The 17,162-nt window shown below is 36.1% G+C and overlaps 1 protein-coding gene across 2 annotated transcripts in view; it reads left to right on the top strand.

Moving 5' to 3' along the window:
* LYPLA1 (lysophospholipase 1) overlaps positions 1-16,655 on the top strand; it is a 29,353-nt gene extending 12,698 nt beyond the window's left edge. The window contains exons 3-9 of one of the 2 annotated variants that reach the window (XM_025870600.2): positions 1,188-1,253; positions 2,803-2,850; positions 4,944-5,014; positions 7,799-7,872; positions 10,089-10,190; positions 11,388-11,564; positions 14,900-16,655. In XM_025870600.2, coding sequence (XP_025726385.1) covers positions 1,188-1,253; positions 2,803-2,850; positions 4,944-5,014; positions 7,799-7,872; positions 10,089-10,190; positions 11,388-11,564; positions 14,900-14,953 — 592 coding nt within the window. In that variant the 3' untranslated portion in view covers positions 14,954-16,655. The remainder of the gene's footprint in view (positions 1-1,187; positions 1,254-2,802; positions 2,851-4,943; positions 5,015-7,798; positions 7,873-10,088; positions 10,191-11,387; positions 11,565-14,899) is intronic. The other variant, XM_073892774.1, reaches the window with a different exon arrangement.
* The last annotated feature ends 507 nt before the right edge of the window (positions 16,656-17,162 follow it).

Here is a 17,162-nt window from a genome sequence, read left to right as displayed (position 1 = left end):
CATGACCTGAGCCAGAACCAAGAGTCTGATGGTAACTGACTGAGCCATCAAGGCACCACGTTATTTATTTTATTTTAATTTATTTTTAAATTTTAAGGTTTTTAAAATATTTAATTATTTTTAAAACTTAAATAGGCTTCATGCCCAACATGGGGCTTGAACTCACTACCAGTAGAGGTCACATCCTCTACCAACTGAGCCAGCCAGGCACCCTTTAAGTTACTTTTACTTTATCCTTTAATAGAAGTAACATGTTTAGGGGATCCTAGGTGGCTCAGTCAGTTAAGCAGCTGACTCTTGATTTCTGCTCAGGTCATGATCTCAGGGTCGTGGGATCGAGCTCTGCATTGGCTCTGTGCTGGGCGGGGAGTCTGCTTAAGATTCTTTCTCTCCCTCTCCCTCTGCCCCCCCCCAGAATAAAAAAAATAAAAAAATAAATAACATGGAAAAAGTATCGGTTATAATGTCAAGTGTAAACAAGCAGGAAACTATGTATGTATAGTATCCCATTTTTGTAAAATCTGTATCTGTTTCTTAAGTGATGTGCATAAAAAAATTGGGAGGAAATACATCAGAAGATTAACTGCTTATTTCTGGCTTGAAGGATTATCATGATTTTCAGTTTTTCTCGTATTCCATTTTGAACATGTATATGTACATAAAACACACGAGTAAAGAATAGTAAATAAAGTTATTTTTAGTAGTACAGTAAGCATGTAGAGTTTATTTATATTTATTTATTAGCATATAGAGTTTAAGAATAACTGATTTACTCCTGAGGTGACTTTTATCATTATATGAGAATTCACATTATATAATATAATGTGAATTATATTATCTGTCTTGCCTAGTTTGTTAGGCACGTTGTTGTAAGATTATAAAGAGATAAACATATCTATATTTTGTAAATTGTAAAGCCCTGTGGAAATATATGAAAGAAAACACACTGCTCTTCAGAAATCTGGAGACATCATCTTTATTTGTAGGTAAAGCTTGAGTAGTAGTAGCCTTTGGGTTGTTTCTGCGTTGATAGTGGTGTGTTAATAGCATTGATGTTCCACACTTTTAAGATTTTACAAGGAGTTAACATTTATCCTTGCAAGTTTTTTAAAGTTACCATTCTGTTACTAACTTATTGGGATTTAAAATGGTATCTAATGGCATCATTCAAATAATTTCTCTACCAGGCATGGATGGGCAGAAGCCTTTGCAGGTATCAGAAGTTCACATATCAAATACATCTGCCCACATGCGTAAGTATTTTAATCTTTACATTTGTGATTCAGAATCTGGAGAGGAATAATTGTGATAGCTTTATTTTCGTAGAAAAGCATTTGAATATAATTAGTTTTTATCCTTTTAAATAATACAGTTTAAAAATAAAGATTAGTAAATTCTTTAAAACTAAACTGGTAACTTGGCTACGTAGAATTTTTTTTTTGGGGGGGGAAATTTAAAATAATGCTTTCTTGGAGGTCAGTTGAACTCAGAGCTAGGAAAATTCCTTTAGATATACAAACATCTGAGATCTAAGGATATCCATGAGGTATCTCTGAAGGGGATTTATTTATTTGTCAGTTTGTGAGAGATCTTTATTTACTATGTTGAAAACACTCCTAAATTTTATCAGCTAAAGGCAGTGTGTGTGCTGTGGAAAGAACACAGGTTTTAAAGTCTGATAGATTTGGTTTTGAATTCTGAAAATGTTTGTGGATGTCAGAAACTATAAAGTTTTGAACAAACTCAGAAAATTGCTGAGATTGGCAAGGTTTTAGGTCAAAAGGTTGCTGAGAAACAATAGCTGTGGAGAAGACAAATGGGATTAGATACGTGCTCTTAGGTTAGTAATTCATCCTCAGAAGTGGTAGTAGCAGTAGAGCTGATAAATGTGAAAGAGGAAAAATATGTGATGAGGTAAGAAAACTTCTTTCCCCTTTTTATCCTGAAATAGAAGGTTTATCTGACCTCTGTAGGCTACAGCTGAATACTATGGCAAGAATGTCTGTGTCCTCTATTATTCTGATTCATTATGAGACAGAATTCTTGATTATATTAGGATTTCTGCTGTATTGTTATTGGCCCCAGGACTGATTTGATTTAAGGCTATTTCCCAGTCTAGGGAAGTTCATGTTCTCAAAGAAATTTTGATAAGATTTTGTGACCTCTAAGGTAGACTTGTTTCATGAGTTAGGAGGTTAGTGGTAAGATGTAGTTCTAGTGTATTTATTTTTCTTTTCTTTTGTACCTAGCTATATTCAGGTTACCCAGCAGATTTTTCATCACAGACGTGAATTGGGTATAGTGGACACTTAGGCAAAACTTATATTTCCCATATTTATTTAGAGGTCTCTTAAATAACCAAGTATGTAGATAGAATATAAGCAAAAATGTAATCTGACCGTATGAGAATTGATGTACTATATCTGTGCAGTAAATTGCTCATTTCCTAAACCCTTAGCCAGAGTCTCATATTTCATACATTTCCAACTCTCTTGGTTACTTGTTTTCCTTGTCATGTCTGGTTTGAAAGTATTAAATAAGGGAGTTGAGAAAGGAAAATATTTTTTATTTGCCAAGCTTAGTCCTTTCCAGCTGCTGTTCCATCTTCAGAATATATTTGGAGGATACGTAGAAAAAATGACACAGGTGTGGATGCAGTGACACAGTTCATATGTTACAATTGTAGCATACAGTTTTGTGTAAGCCTCAAGTAATTATCTATTCTTAATTGATGAAATTTATCAGGTTTTATGCCTTGTTACATTACTCTTATTTTGCTGTTTTTTTTTCTTTCCCATGTAGACCAATTATGCCTGTAACATTGAATATGAACATGGCTATGCCTTCTTGGTAAGTATCAGTAAGAACTTATTTATACTTAGTTTTTGTCTTTTCCTTTTTTTTTTTAACTGGAAGTGCTTTTCCATGTAGCAATTTTTAATTAGTTATTTTTATGTTGCAAAGTTATACAATTAAATTTAACCTTAAACCTTTAAGCTTAACCTTAAAGTTTTATATTTTAGACTCAGGGTTAAACTTAAGGAGCTGCACCAAAAGGTAGAGAAACAGGAGAAAATGGGTAGACAGAAATACTGTAGAAAATATCTTATTGCTTGATAAACCTTTGCTGGTTTCAGTGACCCAACATTTAAATGACCCCATGTGGCATACACTAATTAAGCAACAGCCTTTCACCCTTCCAATATGTTGCCTTCCTGGAGAGTTGACAAGTTTTTAAGGAAACCACTTCCTCTTCCACCCTCTCAAGATATTTTCACATTCCCTTGTATTTTTTTTAATTAATTTATTTTTTTAAGTCTCTCAGGGGTCTTGTTTCAGTTTCTACCATGGAAGTAGGACAATAAAAGCAGCAGATTGGTAAAAGCCATTCTTTCTCATCAAAATCTAGTTCAGTGATGCTTAGTGTCATTTTAATGATGTTTAAAATTGTTTAAAATTTTTTATTTTTTTAATTAAGATATAATGTATTATTTGTTTCAGGGGTACAGGTCTGGGATTCATCAGTCTTACACAATACCTAGCGCTCACCACAACACATATCCTCCCCAGTGTCCATCACCCAGCCACCCCATTCCCCCATCCGCCTCCCCTCCAGCAACCCTCAGTTTGTTTCCTAAGATTAAGAATCTCTTACGGTTTGTCTCCCTCTCTGGTTTTGTCTTGTTTAATTTTTTTCCTCTCTTCCCCTATGATCTTCTGCCTTGTTTCTTAAATTCCACATATCAGTGAGATCATACGATAATTGTCTTTCTCTGATTGACTTATTTTGGTTAGCATAATACCCTCTAGTTCCATCCATGTCATTGCAAATGGCAAGATTTCATTTTTTTTTTGATGGCTGCATAATATTCCTGTGTGTGTGTGTGTATGTACGTGTACACCACATCTTTTCTGGACATCTGGGCTCTTTCCATAGTTTGGCTATTGTGGACATTGCTGCTATAAACATTGGGGTGCACGTGCCCCTTCAGATCACTACATTTGTATCTTTGGGGTAAATACCCGGTAGTACAATTGCTGTGTCATAGAGTAGTTCTATTTTCAACTTTTGGAGGAACCTCCATACTGTTTTCGAGAGTGGCTGCACTGGCTTGCATTCTCACCCTTGTGTGTTTTATAGTCAGGAAGTAGAGTCAGTTCTTTGTTCCTCTAAGCTACTTGCAGTCTATTGTCATCTTGTAGTCTCTTCTTGTTCCTACCCGTGTCTTATCCACCCCTTTACTTCCTTTTTCTCTCTTCTGGATTCCTTAGAAGCTTTTACAAGTTCCTGCCTACTTTGCTCTTTGGTTCTTTCATCTTCCCTCTCTGGCAAAATTCTCATCCGGAACCAAAATTTTTAACTAATGTGGCTAGAGACCATAATGAAAGGATGTAACTTGATAGAGAAATGGAAAGGGCCAGAGGAAAGCTTCCCTTGGGTCTCTAGTTGGAGGTATCTACTATGTGTGATGAAAATGTTTTGCAGAATGTGGCTAGAGCTCAGTGTAATTCCTCTGCTCAATACTTATGAAGGTAGTAGTGCACGCGAGAATGACATGGTAAAGTAGTTCTGTTCCATTGGATTGACTTACGATGCAATAGAGGGAAAGGAATGGCTGGAATTTATTGCAAACTTTTTAGAGAAATGTGCGATGAGATTCCTGCTTGGCTGTAAGATTGGACTAGGTATTTTCTTAGATGTTCTTACCCTAAAATTATGTGGCATTGTGATTTTTTAACATTAGAATCTGTATCTAGTTGGTGAAAGGAACATGTAGAATGTCATAATCACACATTTAAGTTAATTTTTTGGCCTCTGTAGACATTTTGAGTTTCATGTTCATGGTTAGTTCTTTTTATCCTAAGTTTAGTGAAACATATTTACCATGAGTACATATTTTTAGAATCAAAGAGCTCTTTTAAGATTTTGCCTTATTTTCCAGGTTTGATATTACTGGGCTTTCACTAGATTCACAGGAGGATGAACCTGGAATTAAACAGGCAGCAGAAAATGGTGAGTACAGAAACATAAAGACAAAAGCATTCTCATTTTAGTAGGTTCAATAGTTTTATTGATGTTGATGAAATAATACACAATTATCTGAACTTAGGAGGTGATGCTATTTCCTTCCTTTCTGATCAGTCTCTAACTTGTTTGCCACGATGTCCCCATGGACTCCCTTAACTGTAAATGAAGATGAAGTGAATGGGGAAGAATGGCCTTTATCAAACTTCATCTCTGTTGGATACATAATTTTGCTTTGATTTACATAGACTAATGGAGAAAATAGCAATTTAATAGTTGTGGCCATTTATCTTCATTAAGGAGACTTGAAATAAGGATGGGTCTAGTGATACAATCATATATAACACAATTTATGTTGATTAATTTTAGTGTGGTAATAATAAATGCCACTGATTGAATACTTAGCTGTTAAAGAAGCCAGGTAATTCTTGTAAAACATCTCATTTAACACTGCTATGACATAAGTCTTGGCTCTACTTTACAGAATCTCCAAAGTGTATTCTCTGGTTGGTATTCCATTTTCCTTATGGACATGGTAATTCCGTTTATTTTTAGGGTGAAAGCATAAAGAACACTAGCTTATTGGGAGAAATCTAGTTTTAGAAAATGTATAGAGGCATAAAAAAAGAAAAAAGAAGATGTATAGAGGCCCCCTTTTATGTATGCGCTGAGGTATTTACAGAAAGGTGGGGTCACTGGGATTGACTTGAGAATAACTGGGGGGTGGCACAGCAGGGTTGATGAAACAAGCCTGGCTGTGAATTGGTAGTTGCAGAAGTGAGGTGATGTGTACCTGGGAGTAACTGCACACTCTTTCTATTTTTAGATTTGTTTGAAAATTTCTAAAATAGCTTAAAAACCAGTAGGATCCTTTTTAAAAATGTTTTTAAAGAACTCTTAAAAACTTTAAAACAGGGAAGATACACTCAAAATGCAGTGTAGATTTGAGACTGTCAAACCAAGAACACTGGCTTTTTTAGGATCATCAATAAGTAAGTCAAATCAAGAATCCTAGAGCTAGGATTTTTTCAAACAATAATAAATGACAAAAATAGGTATTGGGTTTGGGAGTGAGTTGTTAGAACTTGTAGAAGATAGGGAGGGGCAGGGCCTTGTGGAGAAGACTGGTAAGCCTAGTAAGTTCCATCCTAGTGATAGAGTTGGCCTCTGACATACGAGCCATTTCTTTCCTTTCCAAGGTGATGTATTATTGGAGAAAGTGAGGCTCAGAGTTAGAGCTAGGAAAGAATGGAGCCTCCGTTTGAGGCCTACAAGAGTAAGCTCCTGAACAAAGAAGAGAGCGTTCAGGTTAGGTCCAGGGAGCACAGTGGTGCCCTCGCCCTTATGCAGAAGGTGATTGAAATTGGAATGCACTGCTCCACCGCTGATGTCTTTGTAGTTTGTCAACATTATCTCAGCGCTTGGTGTAACCTTGAGGGGTAAAGCTTTGTGAAACTCGGCGGGAAGTGTCCCAATAGCTTGCCAGTGGCAAGTGAAGCAGAGGGAGAGGGACAAGCAGACTCTGTGCTGAGCACGGAGCCTAACACTGGGCTTGATCTCACAACCCTTAGACCATGACCTGAGCTGAAATCAAGAGTTGCCGCCTGACCTACTGAGCTACCCAGGCTCAGTCCTGCCACTTCCGCAGTCTCCATCTGACTGAGGCTGTGCCGTCTCCCTAAATAAATCCCTCACATTTCTCAGCACTTCTTTTACTTCTTAAGCCCCCTTTGCTGTTCTCTAGCCCATTCTTCCATGCCATAGTCAGGGCATTACTTTTCATACTCATTCTAACTCAGTACTAAACTTTATATAAAAAGAAAATTTTTCATTTGGGCATTTGTTTTTTGCAGTGTTTTAGAAAAAAACAGATTTTTATTTTTTGATAAAAAGGAAGAAATACGAAGTTGGAAATTTTAATCTTGAAAAATGAAACTCTTGGGGCATCTAGGTGGCTCAGTTGGTTAAGCATCTGCCTTTGGCTCAGATCATGATCCTGGGGTCCTGGGATGGAGCCGTGTGTTGGGCTCCCTACTCAGCAGGGAGACTGCTTCTCCCTCTCCCCCTGACCGTCACCCCTGCTTGTGCTCTCAGTTGTGCTCTCTCGCTCAATAAATAAAAAATCTTTTAAAAAAAAACGAAACTCTTGCACATATGTAAAAATGAAAGGACATAGTTTGTGTAGTTACTAAAAAAAAACACTGGACAGATTATAAAGAAAAAGGAAATTCTTGGAGTCATCAACTTTTATAGTTAATGATCTGTGTCAAAGTATTTTGCAGAAACAAAAGAACTCATTTGATTTTTTTTCCTGCATCATTTACTGGCTATAGGAAAAATTAGTACTATAGTTTTTAAAAATAATAGAATGAACTTTTTAAACACTATAAATCACAAACTGTGTAATATACTTTATTTATATTTTAAAATGGTAACTTTTAGGTACAAATTCTGTGATTCATTGGAGAGAAATATAAATGTATATGAGCAGAATTGACCATAGATAAAAGAATATCTGTTGATTGATAAGAGAAAGAACTGTTTATAAATTATGTAAGAAATAATTGAACAGTTTAAGCAACACCTGCAAAACGAGTTTTATAATGAAAATACATTCTAGGTTTGTATTTTAGTAGAGTGCTTCAAGTTTTTCACTTGTTTCAACCTTTAATATACTTCGTGCTTTTCTGTAATTAATTTTATCCTATTTAAAATGGTATCTTTTGGCTTAACTTTGAAAGTATTAGTGATTTAATTTTATGTTGTTTTTAGTAAAAGCTTTGATAGAGCAAGAGGTGAAGAATGGCATTCCTTCTAACAGAATTGTTTTGGGAGGATTTTCTCAGGTAAGATAAAGTTTGGGTGATATGTCATTGGTATATTTATCTAGGAGTCTGTGGGTTCTGTCCTTTTCTATGGAGGAGTCTTTTTTTTTAGTACATGTTACAGAATCTGATATACTGGGTTTTTTTAATATATATATACTGTTACCTTTAATGCTGAATTAAGTTTGAATGGACTAGATATAGTTAATTATGATAATATACTCTTTTGCTTTTTTAGTTTTCTCTCCAGCAATTGCCTTCAACTTCTAGATTATGTCTTGAAAATCAATTTATTAATAAGTAAATTGATTAGAACTTGGAATATATTTTCTTAAAATAATTAGGACATATGTAGTTTAGGTATCTAAGTTGATGCTGTGTACCCCTTTAAACAAAATTCTAATTTAATAAACACAAGTATAGTTCCCCTGTCCTAGGAGGAGACTACTGATAGGAACAGTAAAATAGAAAACAAGAGAATTTCTTCCCTCTTTTTATCACAGATTCCCAGTGGTTGAGCCCCACAAACTCCCCCCCTTGGGGCAAAAATCCAAGTAAGGGCTCCCACAAAGTGTCCCACAATGTTGGAGGTTGCTGGTTGTTCCCCCTGGGTTCTCTTCTCCCATGACAGGAACCAGACACCCTGGGGATGCTCTCCAGGTGGTGCTGCACTGGCTTGGGAGAGGGGCAGTGCACTCAGCATATAGCCATTTCTCTTACCTTTCAGTGTGGTCTCTTTTGGTCTCTTTGGTTCACGGGATGGTGCCTCAGCCTCACGCACTCCCCTCCATGTGCTAAGATTCTCTCAGTGGTGTCCTTTCCATGATTAGATGTTAGACCTATGTCCCATCATGCTGATGGCACTCTATCATCTTTATTCTTCTTGTCTTATAAAATAGATTGTAGATTGTAGATTTAAATATGTGATGGTTTATTTTTGGCATCTTTCTTCTTCTTTCTGTACTTTTTCTCCTACCTTATATACTTTTTCTGCAGACGTAGTTACCTCGTATTGACCTTAGATCTTTCTTTCAGCTTATCACATGTTCACCTTTTCACCCATCCCAAACTGCTCTAGCTTCTAGTCTGTAAAGCTTCTAAATCAACAACTTAGTGTTCAGACTACCTGAATTAGGACAATGTCAGAATTATGGAATTCTTTAGAAGTTAGCATTCAATAGATAGATAGTTTGCCAATACAATAAAAAGATGTTCCTGGTTTGGTATTTGTTGAAGTCAAGATAATGTCTATTGTAATGCACATTGTGATGTAGATGTAGGTACAGAAATGAATGCTTGATTCGAATAAAAAAGCTAACATAGGAGACTGTATAGTTGAGATTCACTGATTACAATTTACAGAAAGGAATTCCTCTTACCTTAAGCAAGAAAGAGCAGGTTATGAGTCTGTGGGATCACATCAGGAAAACCAAGGATGAGAATGAATCAGAGCCTCAGGGAATAGCTAAGATTTGGAAAGCCCTCATGGCTTTCTCTCCGTCTCCTGTTTTTTCTGCTCATCTGCTTTATTTGGCTCTTCATCTACAGTTGGCGCTCTGCACCTTTGCAGCCTATAGCTTTTCCAGTTCTTGAATTTACAGGTTACCATTCCAGCCACCCAAAGAGACAGACTGACAGTCACTGAATCCCAATTTCAAAATCTTGAGAAAAGGAACATGACTATCTTGGATGAGAAAGAATCTCATGTTTTCATGAGGCCCAGTGACCCACAGCACAGGCATGGTCAGAGTGACGTGGCATCCAGATAACTGATGGGAATGCTCTTCCCAGAGCGCAGGGTATTGTAAGCTGGGTAGACGGATACTCTGAAGGTGTCTGCTACAGAGTCCTTATTATCTTGACTTTTTGTTGTAGAAAAGATTACCAGCTTAAGACTAGGTTTGATTTTATACCTAAACTTTTCAGAGGAGCAAATAAGTATGTTTAGAATGTTCCTAAGGCAGTTGTAAGTGCATTTAAATATACAATTAACTGTTTCTTAACTGTTTGGGTGGTTGCTATGTTCTCACAGTGGTCTTCAGTGTAGAGAATCATGTCCTTTAGGACATGGTTGGGTGGAGTATGTATGTATTTCTGCTAGCTTGCCTGATTTGATTTGACATGAACCACACAGGTTGATTTTTTTCCTCAATGGACATCATTAATAACAAGAAATCTCTTAAGTTGCTGCTAGCAGAGGATGTGTTGCATTGACTTTTCGCTGCTTGTTTTTCCAGGGAGGAGCTTTATCTTTATACACTGCTCTCACCACACAGCAGAAACTGGCCGGTGTCACTGCACTCAGTTGCTGGCTTCCACTCCAGGCTTCATTTCCACAGGTAGCCTGAGTGATACCTGTAACATTACTGATAATGTTGGAGAGACGTTCATTTTTTTTTTTTAATAATCAACTACATATTTTTAGAGAAGTTTAAGTTCATAGCAAAGTTGAGCAAAAAGCACAGTAAGTTCCCATCAGTGCACAGGCTATGGACACCCTGCAACCCTGTGGTACATTTGTTAGAATGTGTCAGGTCATCACGCAAAGCCCATAGTTTATATCAGTCATCCTTTTTAAAAAATAATTTTCCTGGACTTCTGTGATGTACTAGTAGGCTTTATTTGAATACTATATTGTCTTTATTGTGGATTGCAGAGACTGGAGTAAGAAATAAGTCTTTTTGTCATAAATTTTATATTTGAAGTGTTTGATACATTTTAAAATGTATATATAAATTAGGGCAGTATTTTACACATATAATATTTTCAAAAGTTCAGTATTTTTATTGCTTGATAGCAGAATTTTACCATAGAATAGAATTTCTAAGTACTCAGTAGTGTAAAGCAATATATAATATACATGGGAGAAGTGGACGTTTATTTTCCAATTTACTTTTAAATCTAGGATTTTTTTCCTCATCACTATATAGTAATTCTTTGGTGTCTTACACATACTATTTTATTTATTAAGATAGTTTATTAACCATCTTATTTAAATCAATTAAATAAGAACTGAGAAGAACATGATTCAGTTAAAACATACCTCTCATCTCAAGACACTGAACATATAAAGAATAAGAAAGAGTCTTCTTCAGGGAACCACTTCATTGGGAAAACAGTAATACGAGACAGGGTAGGGGCACCTGGCTGGCTCATTTGGTTAAGCGTCCGACTCTTGATTCCAGCTCAGGTCATGATCTCAGGGTCATGAGATCAAGCCCCATGTCAGGCTCTGTGCTCAGCTGGGAGTCTACTTGAGATTCTTTCTCTCCCTCTGCCCCTCTCCCTGCTTGCGTGCTCTCTAAATAAATAAATAAAATCTTAAAAAGCAAGACAGGGTAATCATATGTCCTATAAAAGTTTAACTAAAGAGTTGTGGGGAGCATAGGGATAGAAGGGATTTAGTTCTGTGGCCGAATAGAACCTATGATGTAAGTGACATTGTATGTGCATATCTATCTATAGTTGTAAATGCCTGGCATATAATACTCTATACATTTGAATAAATAATACTAGTTTTCTTTTATTTTTTGCAGGGGCCTATCAGTGGCATTAATAGAGATATTTCTATTCTTCAGTGCCATGGAGATTGCGATCTGTTAGTTCCCCTAACGTTTGCTTCTCTTACTGCCGAAAAGCTAAAAACATTAGTAAATCCAGCCAATGTAACCTTCAAAACCTATGAAGGCATGAGGCACAGTTCATGTCAACAGGTAATTGGAAGGAGTGATTACAGACACATATTTGCAATTTTCTTCATGTGATATTTTTAACATAAGTAACATTTGATTGCTTGGGTAGTTAAAGGAGTTAATGAATTCGCATGGAATCATAGGTTGGCAGGATTTAGATCAGCATTTATTCAATTTAATTCAACAAACGTTCACTGTTTTCCTATTACATGCAAGCTTTGTACATAATTCAGAGACAAAAAGTCCTTTTTATTAAAATGTAAGCTAAATTAATAAAATTTAAAATTTAATAGGGGAGGATATATATCCAAATACTTGTGTAGAAAACAGAATGTGGTAAGTGTTATATTAGAAGTTTTTAAAGTTCTCTAAAACACTGAGAAGAGTGAGATTAATTTTATCTTGAGAAGTACTGAGATCATGAAGAAAAAGCTAGATTTAGAAGAATGGGTAGGATTTTGATAGCAAGTGTGCAGAGAAAGGGAAAGGGAAAGCAAGCTGTCCAGTTGGGCCATAGTCTTATGAAGAGCTGGCTGTCTTAGAGCAGGATGCCATTCATAAAGTAGATACAAGGAACAGATTTAGGGTAACCGGAAGGAGATAATACTGAGTTTATTGAACATACTGAGATTGATATACCCCCCATGATAACAAAATGGGATGTTGGAAATATTTGTCTGAAGCTCAAGCCTGTAATAGAGATTTAGAATAATTGCCAATATTATTAATTACTGAAGAATTACCATGGGAGAATATCATGAGAAAAAAGCCAAGGGATAGAACTTGGGAGGGGATTAGGAGTTAAATGTGGAATGAGAGTGCAGGAGAGAATTTCAGTACAGCACCTGGCTGGCTCAGTCGGAAGAGCGTGCAACTCTTGATCTTGGGGTTGTGAGTTTGAGCCCCACGTTGGGTGTAGAGATTACATACATACATACACAAACTTTTTAAAAAATTGGTTAGGTTATTTAAGGAAAAAAAAAAGAAAAAGGGGGTTCCTGGGTGGTTCAGGGAGTTAAGCATCTGCCTTTGGCTCAGGTCATGATCCCAGGGTCCTGGGATTGAGTCCCACATCTGGCTTCCCTGCTCTGTGGGGAGTCTGCTTCTCCCTCTCCTGCCTACCCCCCACTCACGCTCTCTCTCCCTCGCTCTCTCTTACTCTATGTCAAATAAATAAAATCTTAAAAAAAAAAAAGAAAAAGAATTGTAGAGTGGGAGGCAACAGTGTCCCATGATTCAGAGAATGATTGAGGAAAAATAGGCTGGGAAGAAACTACCCAATAGTAAGACATCTGTGACCTTGGATGTTTGGGGAGATGGAGCCTGCAGTGGATTGTGTAAAGTGGATAGAGAAATGGGAAAAACCTTTATTGAAAAGGTTTTTGTGAAGGGGGAAAAAAGTAAAAAAAAACTCTCTTTAATGGATGGGAGAAAAAGACTCCCTTGGCGGGGGAGGGAGGAAGAAAATGTGATGAAGAGAAGATAATAATCCAATGGGAGAATCTTAGGGAGATCTAATAATGTAAATAAGCCTTAAAATGGATAGTGCTTGCCTTCAAAGAGGAGAACAACACTTAAGAATCTAAAAGAGGGTGGATGAATATGAACAAGGATTGCTGAGGTAGTACTAGTTGAGAGTTCACATTAAATCCTCTTTGTCTTTAAAGTAGGAGATATGGTCACTCGATAAGAATGAAGGAGGCCTGCATCGGTTTGGAGGCTTGGAAAGGCCTAAAATAAAAATTAATTGCCAAGCATTGAGGTAGTCCCTAACAAAACTGTTTTGTAACCACTCAGCCTGGCTGAATCATTTGTTTTACGGACAGAGAAAAGTGTTAGAAATATGATTTATCCAGAAAGATAAGGGGGCCTGGGATTCTAGCCTATTATTGAGAACATAGTTGAAACCATCAGCAAGTGCTGAATCCAGAAAACAGGTGGGCTGGCACTCTGAGTATCCAGGAGGGACCGAGGGTCTAGAGCATTGGTTTCCAAAGTAGGCTTTATATCACAAATACCCTGGAGCTTAAACATTCAGACACCAGAACTCCAAACTCCACAATTCTGATTCAGCACATTGGGGGTTAGCAGGTATACTCAGGTATTTGTGTTCATATGGATGTGTTTTTAAAATAAAAGTTCCAGGGACGCCTCAGTGGCTCAATGGGTTAAGCAGCTACCTTTGGCTCAGGTCTTGATCCCGGGGTCCTGGGACTGAGTCCCACATCGAGCTTTTTAGCAGGGAGCCTGCTTCTCCCTCTGCTTGCTGCTCTCCCTGCTTGTGCTCTCTCTCTCTCTGACAAATAAATAAAATCTTAAAAAAAAAAAAAAAGATGCCGTTTACCTAATCTCTACACTCAGTGTGGGGCTGGAACTTACCTGAGATCAAGGGTCGCACACTGTTTGCACACCCCAAGCATGTAACTTGAGCTCAGGGTTGTGTGATCAACCCCCAAGTTGGGCACAGAGCTTACGTAAAAAGAAAAAAAAAGGTAAAATAAAAGCTGAGGATTCTTTGTGCAATCACATTGCAGAACATTGGACTGAATGATGAGCAGAAAGTGAGAAGAGAGAAAACGGTAGGAGGTATCGTCACCAGGAAACTTCCAGGACTTTAGAGCATTGTAAAATAGAGCACTTCTGTGCTGTGGCTTTATTTTCCAAGTGACTAAATTATAAGGGTGAAGGTTCTTTGCATGGCTAATTTGTGAGTCTGGGGTTAAGCCTTGAAATACTAGAGGTTATAGTAGGAAATTATTAGAGGGGAGTGAGAAAACCGAACCACATGGCAGGAGTCTTATAGAAACGTTTCTTTTGTAATAAATACTTGATGTATTCGTTTTCATCCAGGCCTGTCATAGGTACATGCTGTCTTTTAAATGGTTGGTTGTATGTAAATCCTTGTGAAAGGCACAAAATATTTTCTGCTACGAATTTAGCATTTCATTCTAATGAGGGAAAGTTAAAAGCTAGGTTTTTCTACCCATGCTTAGTTGACCATAATTATATCCTTACTGATATTCCTCTGGATAGGTTTTGTTACTTCTAAGCCCCCTTCTCTCCACCCAACCCCTGTGTTTTATTTTGTTCAGGTATAGCAAAGTGCAGACCATTATCATGGGACTGCATAATAGTTGGGAGCTATCATTTGAATGTACGATAATAATCCTAGTCTCAGGAGATGTTCTGAAATTTCTATTGAAGCCTCATTTCTGTTATAATTTTTCATTTCACTGAAGTAGTAAAAATATGGTTTCACCTTACCTAAGCACATCACAAATTTAGTTGGTGGTATTTTAGTGGGGATTTAATTTCTGATTTTGTAACTGCTTATTAAATCACTTTATTCCAAACAGGAAATGATGGATATCAAGCAGTTCATTGATAAACTTCTACCTCCAGTTGATTGATGTCACTAAGAGGCCTTCTGTAGAAGTGCACACCAGCATCATTGTAGTAGCGTATAAACCTTTTCCCGTGCCCAGTCTTGAAACTTCTAATGTTTGCAGTGTTAAAATGTTTTGTAAATACACACCAATGATAGAGACTACATGATACTCTCTCCTTGTGGGAAAGATGGTCTTTTAAGTTTCTATACCTGTATTTGTATAATATGATTCAGAATATACTAGTATTAAAATAGGTGAAGCAGCTAAGCTTCTTTTTCCCAAAGTAATTCAGCAAAATAATAAAATACTGTAACCAGATTTTTTATTACATCATTTGACAATTATTAGTATGCTTACTGAAAATTTGTTTAGGTACAAATGAGCAGTTAAGATATAAATGACTTTTATGCATGCTGTGACTTAGTCTATGGGCTTATTCCAAAATTACTTAGTCACCATGCACTATCTGTATTTTTATATATATATATATTCATTATATACTTAATGATTGTAATACATAATGAGAATGAGGTGTTACTACATTATTCCCAATAATAGGGATAATGCTTCTAAGGTCAATAAAGAGTAATATTCCTGTGTTCAGTTAATGGCCCTTTTATTTTGGGGACCAGGCTTTATTTTCCCTGATACCATTTCTGTTTAGTATTTTTTTTTTTTTGTCTCTAGAAATCTGTTCTTTTTTATGCTTCATAACAGACCAAATATTGCCTCCTTGCCATAGACATCTGCTGCCAATACATGCTGTAATTTGACATTCTGAATCACAGGTTTGATGGTATTTAAAATGTATTTACATTTGTATACAGAAACCTTTAAACTTCCTACACTACTTATTTCTTAAACTGCACCTTAGTCCAAAGTTAGACCTATATAGTTAGAATCTTCAGTCTAGATAATGGGAATAATTCTGTGGTTGTATTTTTCTGTAATTAACTGAAAGAATATATAGGTCATATTCTAGTATGTTCTGGAATATTTAAGACAGATCTTAAAAACTAATTTCTAAGATGATTTGCTCTAAGATGATTCTCCTCGAGCGTAGTTTTAGTTTACTTGTTTTGTACATATATTTGAAACCAACTACTGTAGAAAATGAACAGTCCATTAGAAAATTTTGCTTTATTTTTGTCTGCCAGTGAACTTTTTTGAAAACTTCACTTTAGTCAGATGGGTTTTTTTTTTTAATTAGTTTTTTGTGCAAACATAAAAGTAGTAATTATTTGACTTTAAGTAGTTGAATTTTTCAGATTATTGGTAAAAATTATTGGAAAACAAATTTATGGGTGATAAAGATTAATCACAACTCAATACATATGGTGTAGTTACCACAGTTTAATATGTAGCAAAAATGTATACTTGATATTTCTGAACTGTTAATTTTTCTGCTGTATTCCAACTGACTAAAACAATGTTAGGAATGCATCTTTATAAATGGGTGCTAATTGATAATGGAAATAATTTAGTAATGACTGTACAGAATGTTAATAATGAAGCCATATGTTTGGATTTAAAATTTTTAAACAATCATTTACTAAGTCGTTTTCCTTTTACCTTGAAGAATATAAATTGTTGTTTCTATTATACAAATCAGCAAGATCTAATTTATGGCAAGAAATATTCCGTTGAAATGTTGTGCTCTAATGTGGGAAAATGTAAATCTTTTTCATGGTTTCTACCAATGTGAAATAAAATTTAATTCTGACTTTTCTGTGACTGCTTTCTCAAATACTATTTTTAATATTTGGGTTTGCTTTCGAATGGCTGTCTATACTGAAAAGGGGGAAAATGGCAATGCAATCATAACATACATTCAGGAGAGAATTTTGATGATGGTATGGTTCACCTGGAATAGAATGAGGCAAGAGAAAAGCTCCTGTTACTCAGTTTGAATAAGCTAAAAAATATTCTTAAATTTGGTTTTCAGTGTTTCTAATGTGTTTAAGAAGTTTTGTTTGGTGTTTCCAAGCCTCCTCCTTTCATGCAGTATTCATGGGATTTTTAAATTAGTGTCATGAGGCAGTATCCAAATAGTTTTTTCTCTTTTTATTTCACTGTTGACTTCTAGCATTTCCCAATAAAGGAATCCTTTCTATCCCATCTCTTAAACAGTCCTTCACTTTCTGCTTCTGAGTACTTAAAATTGACCAGCTCATCTTTTTGTGAGGGAGCTTGTTCCATTTTTGGATCACCCTAATGGTAAGGGAGTTCT

This window comes from Callorhinus ursinus, unplaced genomic scaffold, assembly GCF_003265705.2.
Source record: "Callorhinus ursinus isolate GAN/ISIS: 27379988/994484 unplaced genomic scaffold, GSC_fseal_2.0 scaffold5, whole genome shotgun sequence".
In the NCBI taxonomy this organism is placed as follows: Eukaryota; Metazoa; Chordata; class Mammalia; order Carnivora; family Otariidae; genus Callorhinus; species Callorhinus ursinus.
This window is presented reverse-complemented; position numbering and strand designations above follow the sequence as displayed.